We start from the raw sequence: 24,615 nt of genomic DNA on the forward strand, positions 1-24,615 counted from the left end.
GTTATTTAGTATAAGAAACATTGAGTGAAAATATCTTTAAGTTGTTGTTTGCATCATGACTTCAGATATTACTATTTGTATTTTGATCATTAAAAAATTCAATAGAAGAGAAAATTAACGTGTAATTTAGCATTTTCAGAAAATTATTATAGTGCACTATAGTGCAGTACAATAATAACGCATTGGGAACATTTTCTTAATTCTTGACATGTTTTTTAAATTTTTGACGTTAATTTTTAATATATACGAAATTTTTAGTATATACAAAAAAATTTTAAGTCAAATAAGAAAAATCAAGCAAATAATCGTGAGTTTAAGTATTATTAGTTGACGATTAACAGTTAGTTAATAGTTAACAATATCAGATGTAATATCCTATGCGTAAGTTATAATAAATATTTAATTTAACATTGTATGTACATGTACACACATGTTGACATGCGTATGCGCGCTTGTGAATATATATATATGTTCTGTATGTTTTTTCATCTTATGCAACATTATATATAAATTATTATTAAGTATAAATTATTATCATTAATAAAGTATAATTTTTATATATTATTATGTATTATTATTATATATTATATCACATTCAGCATCAATTATTTTATTCCATTTTTACAAGATTGCTACAAAAATATAATTCGAGTTATTTTTATGTTAATTTTATGTTTATTTTACATTAACATTTCGCGCATATCATAATTTATTTAACATTCTTTCTTACTCTACATATTGGGTATACTTTATTGTTATTAATAACAATAAAGTATATCTTACATAACAAGCAAACACCATTTATCAAAAATAATATCACCGTCGAATGATTGTCCTAACTTTTTTTCGTTCAGTAACTTTAAAGCGTAGCTACGCGAACGTCAATCTGATGACTGCAGTCGATAATTGGATGAAATTCGAGAAATACTGAGACGGGTTGACATATTATTCAATTTTTTGTTACGGGATAACATTACCCTGAAATTATCGATGAACTTGGATAAATCGGACCTAGATCCATTAATCCATTAATACTATGGACCTAAATTCATTAATACTAGGAGAGGAATCATATATGTATCTAACGTGTAAGACGGTAAATATTTTAAATTGTGTTAAAGGATAAAGCAGTCCATTGCTACAAGCAGTTGCAAGTATTGCCCATGAAACTTATTTTTCTGCAGCGGTAACCACCTCCTGCCCCAATTCATAGTTTGATAACGAGACAGCAACAAGGACAATATTGCCATTACGCCGGTCGGGCATACTTCGTTGCGTTAAACTTGGCGCGAGGCACTACCGTAACTCTTAATTATTTGTTTAAAATGTATATTTTCCAATCATGTATTAATTAGGTTAAAATAGATTAGGTTTGGTTAGGATCGGTGGGTGAATCTTTGCATGGAAATTTGCAAACTTATATGTATCTGAAATAGTATTATATAATTATAAATTTGCCTTTGCACGGAAAGTACTAGAGGACAAATGAAGGAGAAATATTTTCGAGTTTTTATCTACAAAAACTTTAAGACCTCCTTAAAAACTTATGTATTTTTTACAACTCGTTTTATTGTTTACCACAAAAAATATCGTAATTCTTGATGCAGTAGTATTTCTAAAAATTTATTACCTTATGTAAACATGTAAATAAGGTAACTATGAAAAAAGTCATTAAAACCGACCAATCTTATTGATTCGCGAATCGTTGCGATTTTCTTGTTGTGATGCGTCCTGGTGTGCTATGCCTGAACTGATAAATATAAGCAAGGTTCAGCTACTCGTCCTGAACTGTAAGCTAGATCAAGTGAGTTGTGTGAATTGAGAAAAAAACTTGGTAAAATCAAACCTAATTTTTCATCGTACGAAGATGGCTTGTAAGATGAGCTTATTTGGTTTATTAGCTGTCATTTATATTTTCTTGTATATAGAACAGTACAGATGTGAATATATAAACATTTTATTGAAACTGAACAACAAATTGAAACTTCCAACGGATAGTAAGAAGGTAATTTAATAGTAAGAATAATTTTATAGTAAGAATTTTGTTGACAATAGTTAAAATGAATTAATAAATATTTTATATTAATTATATTTAAAAAAAAAGACATATTCTCGCGCAATGTTTCTGTATGCAGTGCGTATTAATATTAAGCAGCATTAATATTGCTTTTTATTTACTACAATTTACTGCATCAATGCGTATTAATAAAAAGCAATATTAATATTGCTTTTTATTTCGTTTTTGGTTTAATGTACTTGCAACCTATAATACCTTAAATTTTACGATTTTTTATGGCTTGCCTGTAATAAAATATGCATAGAACATATATTCAGATTTATGCACATGATTCCTTTTCAATAACTGCACCGAAAGCAACTAGAACAATTTTGATAAGTGCATACAATGTTGCGTTTTTATAAAATAGCATTATATACTTTCCAACGAAATTAAATTTAATGTCATTTAATATCAGCACTGAAAAATTTAAAGTAATATATCTTTGCGAGAAATGGTCGCAAAGCGATGTATGAGAAAGCGTTCTAAAGTTTATTTATAAAAAACGTTTTGAAGAGAAAACGTTAAATTTTACCATATAGTAAAAAATTTGGAGAAAAAATTTTGTTTTTTCTGTGCATGCTATTAAAGTTGAAGTTTATTCTTTAATTTTGCAACATTCATTTTAAATTAACACCGTTTATAGTAAAATATTTATAGAGAAACGTACTTTGCAGCGTTCGAAAGCTAAGGCTTTAAGCTTTCTTAAACGATTGGCGACCATTTTTTGCAGAGATATGTTATTTTAAATTTAGGCTTCTTCAATGCCGGTATTAAGTGACCCTATAATTTTATTGAGAAATATATAAAACAGTAGTTGAAACTAAGATAACTAAGCGAATAATTTCATTTATTCGTGTTATTAATCGACAGAGATAAAAGCAATGGTCCTCGACGTATATAGACGTGTAACATAAATGTTTCATAAATATTAATAATTATCAGAGCGACATTTATAATCGCATAATAAATAAACATATGGCAGAAGAAAACGTCAACTTATGTGACGCAGATACGCGGTGACTGCCAGGTTCTATAATGCGATGTAATTAACACTTGTAATTAATAAGCAATTAACAAGTATCTTCATTTACTTGCGTTACTCATGTATTAAGGGATTGCATACACCTAGAAGGCCGGAAAACAGGCCAAATTTTGATATTTTATTCCTGCTAAACGAATAATAGAAATTACATGAAATTTTGTGTGATTATAAATTTATGTTTTGATAATACAAAAATATACATATATCATTAGAAAATTGGGACGGAAAAAAATATGGACGCCGGCACATATCGAGGTTAAAAAAACGTGTTTTGCGGTGGACACTCTCCCGTCTAAACGATCTATCTGAAACAAAAAAGCCATATGGTGTTTTGATTTGGAAGTTAACAGTAGTAGTTTGTCGCTGATGTTCGCCGATTTTTTATTTTGTCGTTTGTTACAAAATGTTACAAATGTTACAAACGAGTTGAAATTGAAGTTTCGAAAATTGTGAAAAATTTTTGTCTTTCTGATTTTTTTTTTTTAATGAAGATAAAAAAAGTGAAATCGTCAATGACTAATGAAAATTTCTGAGAGTATTGTGTAAAAATTTGAGAATGATCCATCCATTGGTTTTTGAGATATCATGTCCACCGTCTTTAAAAATCGTGTTTCGAGAAAAACGCATTTAAAATTAAATAAAGTTCAACTATTGTTAACAGCAGAATTTTGCAATTTACCTTTAAGTCGGCAATTCCGGAGCTATATGAAGTACCTTCCACATCAATAGCAGCATCGTCCCACGAAAATTTCTGTTGACGGCGAACAGTTCTTCCTTCACGCGCCTCCTGCGCTCATACTTCAGCCACATTGATGCGCGCTCGGTTTTGATATTCGCAATATGCGGCAGAATTGTGACCAATATTGATTTGTAATGCATTATTAATAAATATGCGACAGCACCTCCATTAAAAGTGCATGTAGCAATATTGGAAGCAATTTGCACAATGTGTGTTGTACTTTTGGCGCTATGCGCCAAATCAGATTGTTCATACTTTCATTTATGTTTTGCGTAAATCCATCGACACATCTCTCTAATAAATTCCAATAGATTTATCGGAACATCGAATTCTTTCATGCCTTTCATGCCTTTTTTTTGCGGACGCACTGATGCGAGCTGCTTCTTCTTCTTCGTCTTCAAACGGATTCGATGATCGTTTTTTCTTCCTTGCTGTGTCTCGTCTATACGAAGTAGAAACTCTTACTTCTCGATTAATTTTTTCTTTTGATGCCATTGTTATTTTTACGCTTCGAAATTTTTAAGAACGGAGCAAACGATTACAGTCTGTCAATACGTCTTCTCGCTAGTTCAATAACTTTCGAATTTTAACAGTTTACAACTGTTAAATACACGTCACAACCGTAATAAACTGAATTTTAACGGTTTTTTCTTCCTCCACGTATACAGAGGAGAACATCGAACAATAGAGACCCAAAACCAGTGCCTCCAGAAACATGCACATACAGAACAATGCTGTGTTCGTGAGCATTCTACTGGCCGCGTCAGATAACAGAATTTGAGCGCTCGAACGCTCGATTCCGTTTTATTCAAATTACTCTTTGTAACTTTACCATTTTTGCAGATATCGGCATGCAATTTTCAGAATATATTCTCGAAACTTGAAACTTTAAGAAAATGTAAAACAAAATCGGTTTTTTGACCCTGCTAGGTATATGTAACCCCTTAAGTTTGTTTAACGATGCTCAAATAAAATGATTTTAATCCGCTGGAAATAGGCCGGGATTTCGATGAATTTCACGTCAAAATAATAAAAAATATATTCCAGTTTTTCAGAGGGCGGTAGTGGAGGGATTAAAGTCTTTGTAAGAAAAAATTCGAAAAACTTTTGCTCTGCATCGACCCATATTTCATTGCGCAAAGTCTTTATATAAATCTCGTTGTATCATATCAATCGATTGGCGATTACTGTAATCGCTTTGCGTTAGCACTAATTCGACTATAATCATATGAATTAAGTTTATTGAACCTCTCAACAATGTTCAATATATGCTTTTAAACAGTTTGAAATAAGTGAGGTTAAATTAGAAATAATATTATTGAAATATATATAGAGATGCTCTGTGTGTTCGTTTTAGATATTTTCACACTGAAAACATCATTATATCTTCTTTTGATATACAGGGTGTTCTAAAAAGATATGTCAAGAATTTAAGGAGATATTCCTCACACCTGAAGGATGAAAAAATGTTATATGGACGTAGGTGCGGAAATGCTTATTTCAGGAGTTATGTTGAAAATATTGTTAGCTATATTATTAGATGTGTGAATTAATTCGGTCCATCTGGCGGTCAATTGCTGTACTATGTAATTTTCTAACCTCTAATGTATGCAAAAGGCTTTATTTTTTAGTTTTGATATCTGGTAATAATATTCAGTTGATAAACGTTTGGGTTTGTAACAATAACATCGTGTTTGTCTGATTCGAAAATATTGAAATTCGAGCCAAAAAAATTATTTCCGGGAAGTTCTCATTTTCTGTTTTCATTTGAAGAAAATAGCCGCTGAAGCTCATCGAATGCTCGTAGAAGCTTATGGTGAAAGTGCTCCCACCGATAAATCATGCAGAGAATGGTTTCGACGTTTCAAAAGTGATGATTTCAGTGTCGATGACAAACCTCGTCCAGGTCAGCCGAAGAAGTTCGAGGACGAGGAATTGCAGGCGCTAATCGATGAAGATCCGTGTCAATCGCAACATGAGCTCGCGCAATTGTTGAATGTTGATCGATCAACAATTTCTGTGCGTTTGGCAGCCATGGGAAAGCCATGGGGAAAGATTTACAAAGAAGGAAAATGGGTGCCATACGAAAGAACTGAAAGAAAGAGACATCGAGAGGCGAAAAGTCATGTCTGAAATCTTGCTTGCCAGGCAAAAAAGAAAAGGTTTTTTGCATCGTATTGTGTGACTGGAGACAAAAAGTGGATATATTTCGATAATCTCAAACGAAGGAAATCCATTAGCGACCCAGGAAAACCATTCACATCGATACCAAAGCGGAATATTCACGGCAAGAAAGTAATGCTCTGTATATGGTGGGACCAGAAGGGTGTAGTGTATCATGAATTATTAAAACAGAGCCAAACCATCACTGGCGAACTTTACCAACAACAACTGATCCGTTTAAACAACGCATTGAAGAATAAGCGGTCGGAATATGCAAAGAGACACGACAAAGTGATCTTCCAGCACGATAACGCTCGGCCATGTTAGAAAGATTTTGAAGGCCACCTTGGAAGAGCACTTGGCTGGGACGTTTTACCTCACCCGCCGTATTCACCAGACATTGCTCCATCCGATTATCATTTGTTCAGATCGATGGTACACGGGCTTGCGGACCAGCACTTCAACAATTACGAAGAAATAGAGAAATGGCTCAATGAATGGATCGCTTCGAAGGACGAGTCGTTTTTCCGTCACGGAACGCAACAACTGCCAGACAGATGGGAAAAAATAATAGCAAACGATGGCAAATGCTTTGATTAGTGTACTTTTTCATGTTTTTCATACTAAAGTCTTTTTTGGAAGAAAAAACTGACCGAATTAATTCACACACTAATACTTAATACTTAATACTTAATACCTAATACTTACATAAGGAAAAATTTAGGATTAATTATTGTAGACGACAATCGTTTAATTAGGCTTATTTACATTTGGTTTTAATGTGACCTTGAGTTAGTTACAATAAATGTTGAAAATGTTCGTCATTCGCCTGAATACAAGCGGTGACACGTCGACGCATCTCTGATAAACTGTGCCTTTTTCGTAAACACCAATCAGAATAAAACATTAAAACCAAATGTAAATAAGCCTAATTAACGATTGTCGTCTACAATAATTAATCCTAAATTTTTCTTTGTGTAAGTAATACAGCTAACAGTATTTTCAACATAACTCCTGAAATAAGCATTTCCGCACCTACGTCCATATAACATTTTCTCATCCTTCAGGTGTGAGGAATATCTCCTTAAATTTTTGACATATCTTTTTAGAACACCCTGTATAACGAATAATTATCTGTTGTATTTCTTAATGATCGAATATCTGGGCGTCTCAATATACAAATCTATTTTGTTTATTGTAAATAACATTTTCTTAGTACAGAGGCCGGGCGTGATAACATGGAGTGGTTTTGCGAGCTTCGGAAATGATGAAATCGCTTCATAAGTTTCGGAAATGATAGAATAAGTATCGGCTCCTAGCCGATATTTGGACGGGAGAGAAATCCAATTTATCATTTGCTCAAATAAAGAGCCGCGCATGACTGGGAGTATATTAATCGGATAGGGGCCCGTGCGAAAACATGTGATGCTGCTTCGAGCGTGCCAGGAATTTGATTTATTGATGCCAAATTCGAAAACTAATAAAGCGTTGATCTGAAACGGAGATGAATCAGCTCGATGAGAGCGCAAATACGCCGGCCACACGAGCGGATCCAAGTGCTCTCGTTGTTCGTTTGTCCGCGAGAAAATTCAATAACTGAATGCCGCACGATTCTTCGGTGATTTCAGATCGATGATTCCGAGTTGATATCGACTCGCGAAACTACTGTTCGCGTTTCATAAATTTATCATCGAGCCTGATTATCCGCTTCGCAACCACTGAATTTGACCACACGTGCGATCTTTCACGCGTGACGCAAATGAGTCCAACGTAAAGATACTACTTTTTGCCGCCCAGAAGTGTCTTATGGCAGACGAAATATTTCGTGGGAATATCGAAGATTTCATTGAGATGTATTTTGTTGAGGAGTCTCGAAGACGTCTCGAAATAAAAAAGAAAAAGAAATGTTTTTGAAACATCTTCGAGACAAGCACGTGCGGCTTCCGAGAAGTTAGGCCAATATCGCGCATATATATGCGCATATTTCGATGACTAAGTGGATGAAAATGCATTATATCGGGCCCGCTTTCGTCGCGGATAAACAAACAATTGTATTTTTATTTCGGGAATGTAATGCGAGATAGGAGCTTCGATGCAGCCGATTTGAAACGCCGTGAAAGCAAGTATACGACGTTAACGGACTTTGCAACGGACGTGACGTGCATAAAATTAACATGCGCTATTGCCGCACGTTAAGCAACGAGCTACGCGAACATAGAAGAAATCCGAAATAGGCAATATATACGACGGTTGTTTATTGTTTTCCACACAGAGCACTGTCCGAGCCGAGTTCTTCTATTGGCAAGTGTCCACGTAGACGTTTGCGTCCCATTCGTCATTTTCATCGTGTCAAATGTCCGGAAATCTATCTGGCATACGTTCACGAAAATACGTTCGCGAGCTCATGAGCACGTGAGCTAAAACACGAGAAGCGTAGATCCTGTCGCGCGCGCGCGCGCGCGCGCGCATGTTTTTATTGTTAAGAGACTTGTCGATTTTGTGCGGTTCCTTCCAACTGCGGATGTACGACACGACGCGTGAGTTTCTCGAAGAATGTCGTAGTGTGATGAAAGGAGCTTCTCGATTTTTAGGATGGTGATCACAGAGAAACGCCTTCGCAGACGCGCGTTCCGCAACACGAGGCAAATGCTGTGCAACGAAAACGGGCGAAGGTGAAGTGCAGAAGGTGAAGTGTGCGGTTTTACTTCGACGCAGATCTCCCTGCTTGCTTTCGAATGAATTAAATCGTCGGATATTCGATGGATGCGAGAAATGTGAGAAATATCTGGTGAATCCTGTTTTCAGTTGCTATGCACAGCCATCGTCGCGCGATAAGAGCGCAATAAGGATAATTCGTCGCTTCTCTCTAAGAGTTTACATTTAAAAATAATTGACATCTAAAAAAGATGCAATCGTATTTGAAATTCATGATTTATCAAGAGAAAGTCGTTTACACAAACTCCATACGAGTGACTGGTATGGAAGAAAAAAAATTAGCTCCTTTTGATATCGATAATATAGTAATACAGTATACAGAATAGTCAATTAATAATACAGCAATTAATAATTGACGATTCAGTTCTTCGGCGGTCAAAGGATTTACGACGGTTTTACCGACGCAATTACGTCTCTATATGGCAGGAGTTTAACACTCCTCGATTATTTCTTGGGGTCTAATTGTCACAGTCGCACTTGCTTCTATTGTTACGAAGATTTTTGTCTCGATTCCAAGTAGCAAGTCTGACATCGATTTGTCCGGTGCACCATACGTTCCGACGTTTTACTGTCGCTTACTCTAACCACAGGATTTTCATTCTCTATTTTCGTACCGCTGCAATATAATGCTATGTTCGTGCGAGAACACGCAGGAAATCGCGCGCGATATGAGAGATCTAATAAAAACTCGTTAGAATATCGCGCACACATTTTCGCCTCGAATATCTCTGCGGCGATAATTTGCCAATCGTGTTGAACAAGTCTGCGCGCTTGTTTCGTGTTACATACATATGACACTCGTATAATGTTAGTGCAAACGCTTCTCTTTTATAATTCGAGAATTCTGTGTTTCTTATCTTTCAATGTAATCGAATCTCGTGAAAGCTATGAGCTATTTTTAATATTGTCTTATACGAATGTAACATCAATCACGACAATATATATTATCTTTATACGAGGGATTTTTCACGAGACCTTAGACCTCAAATCTCCACCGAACCATTGAATCTTGCATTAAAGTTCGTTGATAAATGTGCTTGGCTGCAAGTGCGAAACATTACAAACGAACAGAGATGTTTACGTCAATCAAATCTGATTTTTAACATATTACACGTCCATGTAATAATTTCCTCCACTTTAAGATATTTTCGATCCTAAGCTTCGTCGGGAATATTACCGTAGGAACCGCGTATAAGAGGACATTCATATAAACTGTTCCCACACTTTCACGCTTTTTTATTTTTCCACCGCGAGCTCTCGTCTTGTAACTTATACAGTCGATTTCCTTCTCTCGGCTATGTCCGAACCCGCAATGTGAAACGTGAAACATTCAACCGCGCGCGGCCTACTGTGCGTCTAACTGTGAAAAATTCTGCCGAAGTAATAACCCCTCCTCCCCTACCGTCTCGGTGATCTTCAAGTATGTTCTTCCCCCTTTGAAAACCCCTGACCATCTCGTGGTCGAACTCACTTAAGCAACGAGATCTCATTCAACAACTTTTCCTTACTTTCGCTTTTGCGTTGTGTACTTTTACGAGAGACCCACCACGCTTGCGCGCGTGTATCTCCGAGGTTAAAAATAATTTAATTCGAATAATGGCCGGAGAAATAGATAGATAGAGAAAGAGAGAGAGAGAGAGAGAGAGAGAGAGAGAGAGAGAGAGAGAGAGAGAGAGAGAGGGGGGGTCTGCTCTCGGTGCGTCTTTCACCACCGTTACCAGATCTCGCGGGCGAGCGCGAGACGCGGAGCCGCTTCTGCAGCCGTGATCGCCGCCGCTACAGCCGTCCGCTTGTCCCAGAAATAGCGCAACAAGCGCCTTCCCGAAAGCTTTAAGGCCCGCTAAAGAGGCGAGCCTTGACGATTGGCTGGAGCTTGCGGGGTGCGGTCCGCTACCGGCACGCAAACCGCTATATCGTCCCATTCGAATATTACCGCGACGCCGCGTCGTCCTCGTGGCAGTGCGTAATCGACAGCAAAGCTCTGCCGCGGAGTCCTGTTTCTCACTGAGACGTTTCCCCGAGAGACAAACGCAAGTTCGTGCTGCTGCGAATATTTGCTGCTCCGCCGTACATACCGCCGTGTCCCCGGTGCTCCGATTTAGTATATTTCTAGTAAAAAAGAATCAAAACTCGCGCCACCATCATGGTATGTTCTATCGATGATATCGTAAGTCGTCGCCCTGGTAAACACACACGTTTTCCTACTGTCTATCTTGTTCTTGTTCTATTTGTTGTAATTTTTTAAACGTGCTCAGTCTATCTCTCATTCTCTCTCTCTCTCTCTCTCTCTCTCTCATTTTCTCTCTCACACACGCATATTCTCTCTGTCTCTTTTCTTCTCTGGCTAATGTAGAAACAAGAAAAATTATCTGCACATGTCGTTTGGGAGTATAACCGTCGTTCTCGTATCTATCTATCTTTTCTAATCCACTCTCAGGCTCGTTTGTGTTCTCTTTTTTGTTTTATTTTGTTTTACGCATCGTGATTCAATAACGATTAACACATTGTCGCATTGTGGACGGCGCAAGTGTCCCGAGTCGACAATCGTGCTCCCGGATTTTAATTTCATCGGACCGACCAACTTGCGGTCGCTTTCGGTTGAGAGAGTTATTTCGGTGCTACGAATGATGGACGAGAGATTCTGGAAAAACGTGACTGTTTCTTAGACGGCGAATTATAAAGAAAAAAAAAAAAGAATAGAAAGAAAGAAGAAAAAAGATTCGACCGTCTCTTTAACGACGTCTTGGAGCGCACCTTACTAAGTAACAAAAAAAGAAATGCGTCTAAAAGTGCACCTTACTAGGTACATTTCTGCCTGTTTGCGGCACTATATACATTCGTGTAAAACGATCAATGGATCGATCTTTTTCGTGATCGTTACGTTGCACGGAGCGAACAATGACAAGTCGTTTAAGGTGGCGGTTCGAAAAAGATCCGCCATGGTAATGGTAGTCCATGAATAGTCGTTAATAAGGCCGAACGAGGTAATTGGGACCTTCTTTTCGAGGCAACAACTGGAAGCAACTCGAAGATCCTTAAGGAAAAAGGAATTTCAAGTCGTTATAAAGTCATCGAAGTTGCCGCTTTGCCGGTGCGACCGAGTCTATCACCCCGAGAGGATCATTGGAATAAAAAATCCTCAAACAATTATTTCGTTATTAGGGAGTCCCAATTGTTTCGTTATAGATGTAAGACACGCGGAACTGCATGCGCGCGGACTGCTGGGGATCTGAAAAGATGCGACTAACTCCGACACATTTGAACCGTTTTCTTCGCGAGCAGAATGAAATTCCATCAGATCTTCGCGCGATTTCACGGGGAAAAAATAAACTCGGCGATTCAAAAGTTGAAGCTGCTGAATTTTAACAAGGCACGAGCATTCTTTCTCGGACATAATCGCCAACTCTTAATTGGATGAATTTTCTGTTAAATTTTTTAACAATTTTTGTACATAATATTGGTTATAACGAGAATGTAACACGCGAAGGTTTTCGCTAGTTCTCTGTGCGAACACATTTACGAGATATAATTTGTATGTACATAGTCGTTGTAAACGATAACGATCCTTATCTTCATCATTGTCTTTGTGATATTTACAGGCTGATGAGCTGCCCCCGGAACAAATTGCTGGTACGTAACTTTGAATTATTAACAAAAGTTATTATTAATTCGCTAATTTCTGCTAAACCTCGCTATAACAATCTCGAATGTGCCATCGATTAAAATCGCGATAAAATTGAAAAAATATCATCGATCGCCTCATGTGTGATCAAGCTCCGTCGCGATGATTTTATCAAAATAATAATTCCGCGTGACCTTTCCATAACACCACAAAAGATTACAAGACTAAGACACACATGTTCGAGCGGGAGTTCGCAATTTGTAAGAGAAGAAAATAACAGGATAAATATGTCATACGAGAGTGAGGAGATAAACTGATAAAGGCGTCTCGTGGTTTAAATCGCGTTGAGAAAACGTCGCGAGAGATTTGTTAGAGAACGGAGTTTGTTAGGACAGTTACCGGAAGACTAAAAGTAGAAATCCTCTATACCGGAGCGTACAGGCGTACATCGATCGCGCATCGCAGCCCGAATAAATTTTCACTGCTTTCACCGTCTTTACCCAAGTTTATTTACGCTTTAATTCGATCGGAGGCAGCTGTGTGCCGAGAGTGCGTCTATGTATAGCTGGTCGTGTCGGCCTCAGCAAAGAGAACGCCTTGTGGCTCTACGTACCTCGTGCTACGACGATGGACTTGCTACGAATACATCGGATCGATGAAAATAGAGAGAAAATGCGAGGGAAAAAAAGAAACACGAGAGAAAAGAAAGAGCGAAGAGGGAAGAGAGAGAAAACGCGTTTCGCTCTTTCTCCAGCGAAAATCCAAAGAAATAAACGCTCTCTCTCTCTCTCTCTCTCTCTCTCTCTCTCTCTCTCTCTCTCTCTCTCTCAACTTCAGGGCAATTCCAGCTGTTTGCGAGTCGCGGCCGGGTCTCGCCGACGTCGTCGGCTTTTCTGAGAGATTTTGAAACAAACGCCTGGAGAGCGATCCTCGTGAATTAAGCCTCTCCGCGACGCAGCACAGCGGCTCGAGTGCCCCGTGATACGAATATAGCTCGAACTGTGCGATTCTCAGAGCAACCAAAAATACAACCGACGCGTAGATTTTTCTTCCGATTGATAACGATTGACGATTGTGACCAGAGATTCACGATTCTGTTTCGCGGTTTAAGACATATCTTAATATTTGAGTCTCAATCAATATAAAGAGCAAAAAGTGCGATATTTCGAGAAGTAAATGAAAAATTTCTAACTAGTCCGATCTAATGGCCGACACACATATACACACGATACTAGTTAAAAGTTAATTTGTCGTGTCAAGCCAAATAAGTTCAGCGCCAACCGTCTCGTGCTAATGGAAGGGCGTTAACATTTGGTCTAAATTCATATCGCCTCGGCGAACGTCTTTAACCGGTTGACTTGTTGTCAGCGAAACTCGGTTCAAAAGAGAACATTGACAGTTTTTTGCGTCGCTCATCATATCTTCCATTTAAAATCTGACTTCGGTCAGAGTTGCCTTTTCTTTTCTTGCGTACAAGGAGATGATACAAATTCGCTTGCGTTCAACAGGCAAATTCCCTGATAAAGCACACTTATGAGGTGCGCCGTGATTACAAATAAGCGTAATTTGTTTCTTGCAGTTTTGCGCAAAGCTTTCGACAGCTTCGATAGGGAGAAAAGCGGCAGTATTCCCACCGACATGGTGGCCGATATCCTTCGGTTAATGGGTCAACCGTTCAATAAGAAGATCCTGGATGAGCTCATCGATGAAGTTGATGCTGATAGTAAGTGCATTAATTTGATACAATTGTTATTTTTACTATTTATTGTGTTTATTATTATTTTTTATATATTTTATATACGTATATATTTTTATATAATTTATTATTTTTATATATCGTCAACATTTATTTTACCAATTTTTCTCCTATGGACTACATACTTCTTATGAAGCTACACACATTTTTCTGAATTTGTGTTATATGAATTCTATATAAATCAATTTTGTGCGTGTAATGTGTAAATGAGAGAATATTGCAACGACGAACATGCAAAGAATTATAGCAGCTTTCTTTTCTCGCGATTGCCAGCAACGTAGATACGTATGGCACGGCGAATTATCAAGTCTATTTAAAGAATATTAACGATTGTATAATAATTACTTGTTTACCGATCTATTTCTAAAATGTTTACAGACATTGTACGCTATCGGTCTCTACGAGTTGTTGTCAAATGTCGGACAATTTAATTTACCGTAACGCGCTTCAGAAAGGAACTATTTATATGATCTACTGAGCACAGTTTCGCGAACTTACACAATTCTTCGTTTATAGAGTCCGGGAGACTTGAGTTTGATGAATTCGTCACGTTGGCGGCGAAATTCATCGTTGAGGAAGACGCGGAGGCTCTGGAGAAGGAACTTCGGGAGGCTTTCAGGCTCTACGACAAGGAAGGTAAGATTTTTGCGGTTTCGCGAGGTTCGTAGACGCTCCTCGACTTTCGTCGAGTTTCATCAATTGATAATCTCGTCGTAAGATTTGACGTAAAATCTTTCACAGCTTCCGAAAGTTTTTATTTTTTGCAGCCGTTAAACGGTTATACCGCGCATTGTTAAACGTGATGAGTATAGCCAGCAGACATAGTTTGTTTTATGAAACAAATATAAAGTCGGTTTCGCGGTGAGGAAAGATATGACAAACATGACACATGCGACAAAGAAAGCTCGGGATACGTTTATAAATAAACGCATTAAATTCGTATTAAGTTGGTTATACGCGCGTACGTAAAAATAAGCCGCGGCTACGCGGAGATTCCCAAGAGCAAACTCTCACGTGGCGGCTGAAAGCCAAGAATGTCGTAACACATCTTTCATGAATTACGATTATGTCGAGGGTGTATCGTATGTATTTTAACACCGCTGGCACCGCGAAGATAAATAATACCGACCGCGCGTAATGCCGAGCGGATAAAATTTGCGATTATTATTTGTGTCTAAGCAAGAGAAATGGGTGAGTGTTACATGTCGTGTAAATAATCTCCAGGATATGTAATTTTTTATAGAAAGAATATCGGCGCGATATCGGCCAATATCACGTCATTTTCGGAAATTTTGCAGCTGCGAATTCGCAAGCGATAAATCAATAGTTCGATCAATTTTGCTTTAATAGGTAACGGCTACATCCCAACGACGTGCTTGCGTGAAATCCTGAGAGAATTGGACGATCAGTTGACGAACGAGGAATTGGATATGATGATCGAAGAGATTGACTCTGATGGTTCTGGCACAGTCGACTTCGATGGTACGTTTTCAATGTTTTTCCTTCTTTATTTTTCTTTTCTGTTGAGAAGGCACACCGGATATATTGTAATTTCGGTAGTCGGTAGTTCGGCGCGGTAGTCGGCGAAAAGAAATACATTGCTTTTGTCTAAGATTCTAAGATACATCGTGTGTAATCTGTTCGTTTTCTTTTTTCTCATTTTACGATTCAGATATACCGAATGCAAATTGAACGAAAGAAAGAACCAAGCGGTTTATTTATACGCGGACGAGTTGGCAGATCGAGGATGCCACTGATCCCGCGACTGTCTATTTTAATATTCTTACTTAACAAATCGCGACGATTTATCAAGATCACGCGTCCGTTCCGATTCCTTACGAGTTTCACACGTGACATTCATAAATATTCGGATGTTAGGCAACATTGTTATTTCTCACAGACGGTCAAACTAATAATGTTGGTCATTTCCACAACAGAATTCAGCGTAACAATACGGTCTAAATTAATCTAAATTTATCATTTCTGATTTAAAATAAAATCAAATATTATACAATAAGAGTGTCATACGAATCCGATAAAACAATCGAATAGAAATATCATTCTCTATTGTATTTGTCATAAACTTATATTGCTTTTTTCCTTTTCTCAGAATTCATGGAAATGATGACCGGAGAATAATTTCTTAGCGTGAAAGGTGAACTGCTTCTGGATCCAAAGACACTCGTGCGCATGCAACGTTATGCCTTGAAGTTAATCATTCGCGTGTTTATAAGAAATCAATGCACCACAATTGACAGACAAATTTATTCGCACAGATATCTTCCACATTACGATCAATATCTAGAAGCAAATTCTTGCCATAAACATCGATTGAATATATTTTTTTGCTTTTATACATCCATCACATTTATTTTAAAGGGACGAGCTTTATTTTGTTTCATATACTTATATGATGCCTTGGAATTTTTTCATTGACAGTATATTTATTGTTATTAATAAAACAAGATAAAAGTCTTATGTCTAATGTTGCTTGGTAATATCAAACATTTTCCTCCAATGCATTAAGATGCATCAACATCGTGGGACTCATCGTTTTTCAAATTTTTTGCATTAAATTGCCATATTTTTGCACTAACATTTACGTTCTTTAATTTTTTTCTGTTTTTTGCGTTTCTAGACATGGAAACACGTTCAACTTTAATTATAACTCTTAATATACACAATTTTCATGTCACAGACAAAATATTATAAGTTATTTTATCATTATAATTAACGTAAATTTAATTCTTTCTTAAATATATTAGATTTATTATACTTATTACATTAAACTTTACATATAAATTTATCTACTTATATGTGAATATTTAATTAAATTAGATTTAGAATTTTTATTTATGGGAGAAAGGAAAATTAATATTCTATATAACGTATGAGCTAAACTTTTTATTTATTTAACATTCGACTATAATTACAATAAACTTGAGATTCGTTTATAATTGACATATTAATAGTTGCAAACACATATATAACGTAGAATAACATGCTTCAAAAAATATAGTCACTGATCATAGACTAGCAAGTTTACTGATTGCAGTGGCACCTAGTAAATCTTACAAATTCCTGTATGAATTTTTATCTAATACTTTGTTCTTTTTTTATGTAAAGATGATTGAGACATTCGCAAAATAACAGCGTTATTTGCTTAACCAGAGTAGTAAAGTTAGTAAAAGTATTTGTATCTCTCTGAAAAGTAAGATACAAGCTAAAATTTAATTTCTATGACTTAGAATATTTTTCGGACATGTATAGATGTATGTATGTGTGTGTATGTGTATAGACTAGACTATGGAGAAATATTATAATTTTAATTAATTTCTCCATCTGTTTTAACAATACACACAGAGATGCGTATATTCAGCTCTATATGTTTATATTAAATTTTATTTCAATATGATCTCTATGTATAAATTACCCCATTCAATTACCTATTACAGAATTATTAATTAGACTAAAGATATAATTTAGTTATTAAAATGTTGCGGAATGCTCTTAGATATCAGTGGTCCTCATGATAAGAGTGCAAAGGACTTCTTTTTTTCTATATGTTTTTCAAATTAAACAATTACAATTTCACCTATCTACGAGTGTGATGTAGCACCAACTAAATGGAAATCTTTATGGCAGTCATAAAATATATTATATCGTTAAATATTTTGCAAATAGTGTGCGTTTTACTATTTATTTTATTGAGTATAGTAGAAGACATAAGGAACGAGCCATAAAGTTTAACAAAACTCATCGTAAATTTGATTTTTTTACCTTCGACGAGTTTGAAGGATTTATTTAGACAAGAGTTTGCAGATCATCCTCTTCCAAATCTTGATCAGAGGATGAAATTAAATGTCACATTTTGAATAAATGTGGAAATTCGTTGCTAATTTCACGTACTACTTGTTGGTCTTCTTGACTTTCTGTAGTTTCCTCGCAGAATATCCTAAGATAGAATATAAGATATACAACATAGTCTATACAACGAAATAAAAGAAAGATATTAATAAGCTGTAGTGTAACTAGATTTTACCTGGTAAAACATTTTAATAAATCTTCTGATCGATGACGGTGCTCGTTATAGCTTGACGTACGTAGAACTCGACGGCAGAGCTCTAAGTATTGTCGACGCTGTCATTGCACCAAAGAGTTATTTATTAGACATATATTCAATATATTTTTCACAAATCTGTTTCTTTTTTTTTTTAACAATTCATAATATAAGATAATACCTTATCACCCGGGAACATGTCAAAAAGTTGCCGTAATATAATGTCAATGAGAACCTTCACATCATTGGTGTAGAAGAGACTTGCTATAACATCATTACTGAATAGGTCGATAAAGAGTTTCAATACAGAATGTGGTGGCTGTGGCTCATGATCGAATATCCGTACCGGATCCTCTGTGGTAAGTTATAAAAGTTTGTCAGCTCGAACAATCAGGCCTGACATTACTCGCATAAAATTTACCTTCTCTGTTAAAAAGGAATAAAATTTTTTCAGTGAAAGTTTTGGCCACAGTCCGCTCTCGTAAGGCATTTAGAACTATATTTTCAGAAGTTGTAAATTGCAGATTGTAGGATAATATTAAATTTACGAACAAGTCAGGAATTTGATCCTCTAAATCTGTATCAGGTGGTGTTTCTATTAGGTCTAAAAGGAATGATATAAAGTCTGGACCAAGTTGTTCTGTAATGAAATTCATAAAAAGACATTCACACGAGCTGCATTTTAGTTATGTATTTTTAATTATAACGTAACTTTATACTTATATGTTGTTTACTCACCCAAATGCGTAACTGGCATGGGCTCACCCATCGAGAAGATCATTGTAAGCAACAAAGATGAGTAATTTAATCTTAGTACATTTCTGGGATTACTCTTCATATCTCTGTAGATGCAAACGCAAAAATATTAGTTATCTAATATATTTTATTATTATAAATATGTAAACAATCTATCTCTCTTGCACTACCTTGCTAATTCCATTGGTAAAATACTATTCAACATTATAGTTAGAACCACTGGATCCAAACTGCACATAACACCAAATGATTGCAACAACAATTGTCTAATAGTCCATCTTGTTTCCATTTGATAATATTGTATTAATATTGTCACTCCATTATACCGATCTTGCCTCAAAACATATCTCGATACATTTGCATCAGCGTTCGTCTTTAAAGTAAAGAGAATATAACAGTGAATATTAAATGTTTAACAATTAAATATAGACTTGCATTTATATACTGTTATACTTGCTGTTCACAATTAAATCAAAAGTCAAAAATAGGATATAATATCGAGATTTATATGTAATGTAAAGTATCCAATACAAATGCGAATCTATGAGGAAACGAGATTGCTCCCTTGAAAAAAAAACTATTTACCAATATTTCGGTCAACTCTTTAATATATTCCACGATGATAGATTCATCTTCATAAAGCATCCAACTTCTTTGTTGTGAATCTTCTTTGCACGAAGTCAATTCGGTAAAAATTATTTTCAACCTATTAGCATCATAAGTTTCTTCTATACTCATCTTTGATACAGTCAGTGGTGTTTGTAGCTGATGCAACAAAGCATCGAAATAATGACTTACAGTTTCTGGCAGTAACTGCCGCAGGCCAGATACTACGACCGTAACTGCTACTTTTGACATTTCATAACTAAGTTGAGTATTTTTGCGTACTTGATCGAGTAGTTGATAAGCACTTCGTGAATTAATAGCTTGCAACGATAAGTTGCTTTTAGCCGGCGAGCTGCTTTTAGCAGGCGAGTTGCTCTTAGCTGGTGAGCCACAGCATATATTCTGTATGCTGCCTTGGGAAGAACTCTTACGTACTTCTGTAATTTGTGACTGGACTTTTTGCATAGTATCAGAGGATGACTGACGAGGAAATGTTTGTACACGTTGTTCATTTATACCTGGTTGTTGACATTGTATAATTGCTTGAACAGTATCTGCATTAATATTAGTATGAGGAATAGTCTGTGCTGTTGTATAAGAAGTATTACTCGGCACTGATCTAACATCTGTCTTTGTATTGTCACAGACAGCAATCGATTGTGCTTCTTTGGATGTAATGCTATCTTCTAAATCTGACGGTGGTTTAGGCGCTTGCTTTTTAGGTTTTCTATTTAATTCAATTTGCTTCTTCCTTTCTACTAATTTTGCTAGAAGATCTTGCTTGTCTGTATGCAGTGATTCACTATGTTTACTAAGCTCTGTCTCCAGAGTTATTATACAGTCTTCCAAAAAGTCAATCATAAACTGAGATTGAACCTAATAATCAAGATTATTGATTTAATAAATTATGAATAACAAATTAACAATATTCAATTTTTAACAAACTCAATATACCTTTATAGGAGTGACGTAATTAGATGGTATGTAGCCCAGATGGCCGCCTCTATTTACAACTTGCCACCAGTTCTTCTGCTTGATATTACGTTGTAGTAAAATAAAATATTCACCTTCCCGAAAGCTAAGGGTCTTCGCAAACGTGGCTTTGAAGTCGTACAAGGCTTTAACCATTTCATAGCTGTCTGCAGTTACACATATGCAAAATAAGAAGGGGGGAAGATCGTTGAAGAAAATATCTTGGAGGCGTAAGAACGTCGGCAACTTGTTAGAATGTAAATGTATACGCACCGAACTCACTTAACCTTGCACAGTTATCATCCATCATTGGGAACGAGAGTGAAATGCAACTATTTTATGGGGACAACGCCCAGCTGAAAACTGGAACGCCGGGGAACCGCTTACTCACTTTCATTTGCGTCCAAGCATCTTATTTTCTTCCTACTTGCTTTTTTCTACTAACCGCAATCATGCTCTACTCCAACTGGATCGAGCTCTCTGTCTCTATCTATATCACTATCCTGTGTCGCTCTATTACACATAGATCGCGCTTAACACGACAAGAGAGGCACGAAACGAACTACTTATATCCATTCACCCATCACTCGCTTGCGTTACAAATTCGTAGGAATTATCGATCGTTATACATCTCAGCTTACTACCTTCTATTAGGTTACTATCTTTTGTTACCTTTACTCCCACAAACATACATATATTTTCTAGTAATTATCTATAATAATCGAATTATAGAAAAATTAATCTGAAAATAAAATTCAAAAATTTATATTTGTTTAATAAAGAATTTTAAGATCTATTAATTTTATTGCTTAGAAGAATTAAATATAAATCTTATCACTGTAACAATAAGGATTCAAGAATGAGAAACAATTTATTGTTTTTTTTATAGAAATATACATATTATTTTGCATAAACATGGGAAGATAAATCTCTGTCTTTCTATATCTATTATGTTGACTCAAACATGCCTACGCCTAGTAGTAAATTCCTACGTGAAAAATGCAATGTTAGAATAGATGTGTTTTTTGTAGGGAAAGTACGTAGTAAATATGATTCAGCATTAGTTTTCACATCTGGATTGTGTGAAACGTTGACGTCTTCCAAGCTCATTTCCTCTGCCAACTTTGTAAAATCCCATAATCGTACTGTATAATCCAAGGATCCTGGCAAAATAACAATATATTAGTGAAATTTGTCCCAACCAATTTATATAAGTGCACAAAGTAATGTACCTGAAACTAGAATATTGCCATCGCGACTAAAAGATAAACACTCAATATTGCCTGTATGCCCTGACAAAGCAGCGACAAGATGACCATGCGCTAAATCCCATACTAGTACACGATGATCAGTACCAGCTGAGGCTAAGAATCGTCCTTCTGTTGAGAAAGCTAGGGAATAAATAGGCCCTTTGTGTCCAGTCATTAAACGGACTTGGCTGCCAGTTACACAGTCCCATAATCTCACAGTCATGTCGCTTGATCCAGTCGCAACATAATTTGAATTTGGATGAAATTGGACTACCTAAAAAATATAAAACAGTTGATTGTTTTGATTAATTACATTAATATGCATAATAATATTAGCTCACATTAACGTCCGAGTAGTGACCAGCGAATATTCGTAACGGTTGATGTGAATCTGTTGCCCACAGTCTGGCGGTTCTATCGTACGAAGCGCTTGTAAAGTAATAACCATGTGGTGAAAATCTTACACACCACACAGGAAATAAGTGACCTTTGTAACATACGACGCATGTCCACGTGTGAAGTGACCATAATCTTACTAAAATGGATATTACTAATATCGTATCAACTTTTTACAATCAGTTATCATGTCAAATATCTTATGAATCTAGTAAATCTTAGGACTTCAGTAAATCTTACTTGTAGCATCCTCTGATGATGAAAGTAAGAGATTTCTATCTGGACTAAATGAAAGACTGTAAACTGGCCCACTGTGACCATATAGATTTCTTGCAGTTTCAGAGGTGCGTTCATCCATCATTCTAACCAATACATCATCTATAACATTTTTCATAATAAGCATTTTGTAATAATGTAAAACTGATGAAAGCCCTATTTCTATAAATCTTGCAAATTACCTGCTTCTCTATCAATATCTTGTAATTCTTCACCCGTCTTCATTAGTCTTAATTTTTGTGGCACTAAACTCCATACTTTTATACCAGAATCACGGAAACCGGTAGCTAATAAACTTGAGTCTTCCGATACTTCTGCTGATGTTACGCTAAATAATAATTGTAGCTGTAGTTACAAGCAGATACTGGAGAAGTAATTTAATTATATATACTTACGTATGAACAGCATTCATTAATGTATAAAAACATATGGACGGTAGTGTATCAGGTCCAACAATAACTCTTTTTGATGCTTCTCTTAATGCTTTCACTTTTTCTAGTTTATCAACATCTTTCCTAAAATACAAAAATGATTTATGTAAAAATTAAAAACTATAATTATTATAGCCATGCATCTATCTTACAGATTAGGCAAAGGCATTCTGCCCACAGGTGGTGCATTTGGATCCGATTTAGTCTTCTTTGAGAATAAAGGATCTTTCTTAGCCTTTTTCTTTTTTGGTTTATCTCCATCTCCACCACCTGTATCATCTTCTTCTTCTTCAGCTGGCGGTACACACTGAATATCTGGTTCCTTTAGAAGTCCATAATAGACTTTGGCTTTATTATCTACAAAATAACTTTAGTGATAGACAACTATTTTATAAGATGTAGATACACAAGATATTTTTTTCTCAGAAATATAAAAAATTACCTTGGCGCGTAGCTTCTCCCACTGTAGCCCCAGATGTTGCATCAATTTGTTGTTTATTACGAGCAACACCCTCATACATGTCAAAATATAGATGTTCTTGTATGATATTTAATAAAACACTATGTTTTTTTTCTTGCAAATGTCGTTTTAGTATAGAAAGAGTATCTCTTGACATTCTAATTATAAACTGATTAGACCTGTAAGAAAATAAAGATTCTTCATATGTTCATATTATATGCAGTGAATTATGATATCTAATATTACACTTACTTAAAGGTATCAGTTAATTCATTTCCTGCCATTTGTTCACGTTTGGTTACATTCGACAATCGTTTTAAATCATCTTGATAATATTCTTCCAAATTCCCACGAAACTTTTCCATAAGTTGTTTTGCTTCTTCAGGATGATTATTGTAAACCAATTCCACATACATATGTACCAAAACTGGATATAATATGGTACCCAATTCATGCTGTATTATCAAATAATAAAATAAAATACACTTTGTTACAAATACTTAATATCAACTTTAACTTCAGCTTACTTTATAAATGTCTAGAGCTCCTTCTACAAATTTTTTCAATTCACTATATGCTTTCTCATATAATGCAGGATCTCCTTCACTTTTGTAAGCAGAAAGGACACTGGTTACCTCAGAATCAGTTTGTTGAGAATCTTCAATTGAAACATCTTGAAGATTAGCTTCTTTTCTAAATAATTCTTCAGTACTCTAAGAAGGCATCACACGGTTATTAATATCCGCATCCAGTTATATGTAAAAGTTTATTATATTTCTCGAATGATATACACAAACAGGTTATGACGCTTTTTGAGCGAATGCGAGAAATATTCTGTGACTTACCTTTAAATTGTACTTTTTCAGAAGCTGTAAAACAGCAAGCATAGTGCTTTTGTCATTATCCATATTTGTATAATTATATTATTCCTAATAATGTCACAGACTTTTCTACACCATATACAAGTAATTCAACATATATATAAGATAAACCAAGATAAATATCAACTTCTAAACTTAAGGGTCTACAGGAGCCAGAGACAAATCCAGCGTTGATTTTGGAGGCCTCGTGTGGCGAGATCGCGAACCAACACCGTGCGCGCGAGCGCAAGAGCAGGAAGGTTGGGTCAAGTTAGTTTGACAAGGACGAACAATCGGTCGCACCATCCTTGTCTTACTCACTGGGGCATTTCGCCGGCCGATACACGGCGAGAAAATGCTTTTCAGGCTTTTGGGTGAGTGAGCTAAGTGTCACAGCGACTCACGTGCAGTACCATTTTACAAATTGACGTATTTTGTCTAGCTGACGTTAT

At 36.0% G+C, this 24,615-nt stretch overlaps 3 protein-coding genes across 7 annotated transcripts; 1 reads left to right on the top strand and 2 right to left on the bottom strand.

The window, feature by feature from the left end:
• The first annotated feature begins 10,590 nt into the window (after positions 1-10,590).
• On the top strand, positions 10,591-16,510 carry TpnCI (troponin C type I). Of its 2 annotated transcripts, none has more exons than XM_011152247.3 (6): positions 10,591-10,885; positions 12,318-12,348; positions 13,920-14,063; positions 14,613-14,732; positions 15,447-15,578; positions 16,207-16,510. In XM_011152247.3, exons 1-6 carry the CDS (start codon positions 10,862-10,864, stop codon positions 16,233-16,235), a joined length of 480 nt encoding a protein of 159 aa, XP_011150549.1. In that variant the 5' UTR covers positions 10,591-10,861; the 3' UTR covers positions 16,236-16,510. The 2 variants fall into 2 exon arrangements, with proteins under 2 accessions (XP_011150549.1, XP_011150550.1); XM_011152248.2 differs by having other exon boundaries at positions 10,602-10,864.
• Positions 16,511-17,144: 634 nt separating this feature from the next.
• Positions 17,145-21,142, bottom strand: LOC105189874 (NCK-interacting protein with SH3 domain). 4 transcript variants are annotated; one of them, XR_850298.3, is made up of 10 exons: positions 20,764-21,141; positions 20,473-20,657; positions 19,498-20,394; positions 19,083-19,285; positions 18,895-18,998; positions 18,578-18,796; positions 18,338-18,510; positions 18,139-18,236; positions 17,877-18,051; positions 17,145-17,300 (listed from the first exon to the last, which is right to left on the bottom strand). XR_850298.3 is itself a non-coding variant. In XM_011152250.3 (10 exons), the coding sequence occupies exons 1-10, from the start codon at positions 20,798-20,800 to the stop codon at positions 17,961-17,963; spliced, it is 1,881 nt and encodes a 626-aa protein (XP_011150552.1). In that variant the 5' UTR covers positions 20,801-21,142; the 3' UTR covers positions 17,148-17,960. The 4 variants fall into 4 exon arrangements, 3 of the variants coding, with proteins under 3 accessions (XP_025158086.1, XP_011150552.1, XP_011150551.1); XM_011152250.3 differs by having other exon boundaries at positions 17,148-18,051; positions 18,578-18,582; positions 18,709-18,796; positions 20,764-21,142; XM_025302301.1 differs by having other exon boundaries at positions 17,147-18,051; positions 20,473-20,653; positions 20,764-20,826.
• Positions 21,143-21,381: 239 nt separating this feature from the next.
• Taf5 (TATA-box binding protein associated factor 5) lies at positions 21,382-24,211 on the bottom strand. Its single transcript, XM_011152251.3, has 11 exons — positions 24,149-24,211; positions 23,831-24,016; positions 23,556-23,758; positions 23,286-23,482; positions 22,996-23,200; positions 22,808-22,927; positions 22,595-22,740; positions 22,377-22,514; positions 22,082-22,275; positions 21,723-22,014; positions 21,382-21,653 (listed from the first exon to the last, which is right to left on the bottom strand). Exons 1-11 carry the CDS (start codon positions 24,209-24,211, stop codon positions 21,439-21,441), a joined length of 1,959 nt encoding a protein of 652 aa, XP_011150553.1. The 3' UTR covers positions 21,382-21,438.
• Between the last annotated feature and the right edge of the window lie 404 nt (positions 24,212-24,615).

Source organism: Harpegnathos saltator, unplaced genomic scaffold, assembly GCF_003227715.2.
Source record: "Harpegnathos saltator strain DR-91 unplaced genomic scaffold, Hsal_v8.6 scaffold485, whole genome shotgun sequence".
NCBI classification, from domain to species: domain Eukaryota; kingdom Metazoa; phylum Arthropoda; class Insecta; order Hymenoptera; family Formicidae; genus Harpegnathos; species Harpegnathos saltator.

What these genes read in the sequence shown, in the direction of transcription:
- TpnCI (XM_011152247.3), top strand. Translation starts at nt 10,862, where the DNA reads ATGGTATGTTCTATCGATGATATC. An exon ending in TATGTTCTATCGATGATATC is followed by an intron (nt 10,886 to 12,317) that starts GTAAGTCGTCGC and finishes TGATATTTACAG; the next exon opens with GCTGATGAGCTGCCCCCGGA. An exon ending in TGGCACAGTCGACTTCGATG is followed by an intron (nt 15,579 to 16,206) that starts GTACGTTTTCAA and finishes TCCTTTTCTCAG; the next exon opens with AATTCATGGAAATGATGACC.
- LOC105189874 (XM_011152249.3), bottom strand. Translation starts at nt 20,800, where the DNA reads ATGATGGATGATAACTGTGCAAGGTTAAGTGAGTTCG. An exon ending in TTACCAATGGAATTAGCAAG is followed by an intron (nt 18,999 to 19,082) that starts GTAGTGCAAGAG and finishes TTGCATCTACAG; the next exon opens with AGATATGAAGAGTAATCCCA. An exon ending in ACATGTTCCCGGGTGATAAG is followed by an intron (nt 18,237 to 18,337) that starts GTATTATCTTAT and finishes GTGCAATGACAG; the next exon opens with CGTCGACAATACTTAGAGCT.
- Taf5 (XM_011152251.3), bottom strand. Translation starts at nt 24,211, where the DNA reads ATGGATAATGACAAAAGCACTATGCTTGCTGTTTTACAGCTTCTGAAA. An exon ending in AGAATGCCTTTGCCTAATCT is followed by an intron (nt 22,928 to 22,995) that starts GTAAGATAGATG and finishes TTTGTATTTTAG; the next exon opens with GAAAGATGTTGATAAACTAG. An exon ending in TTAATGAATGCTGTTCATAC is followed by an intron (nt 22,741 to 22,807) that starts GTAAGTATATAT and finishes ATTATTATTTAG; the next exon opens with CGTAACATCAGCAGAAGTAT.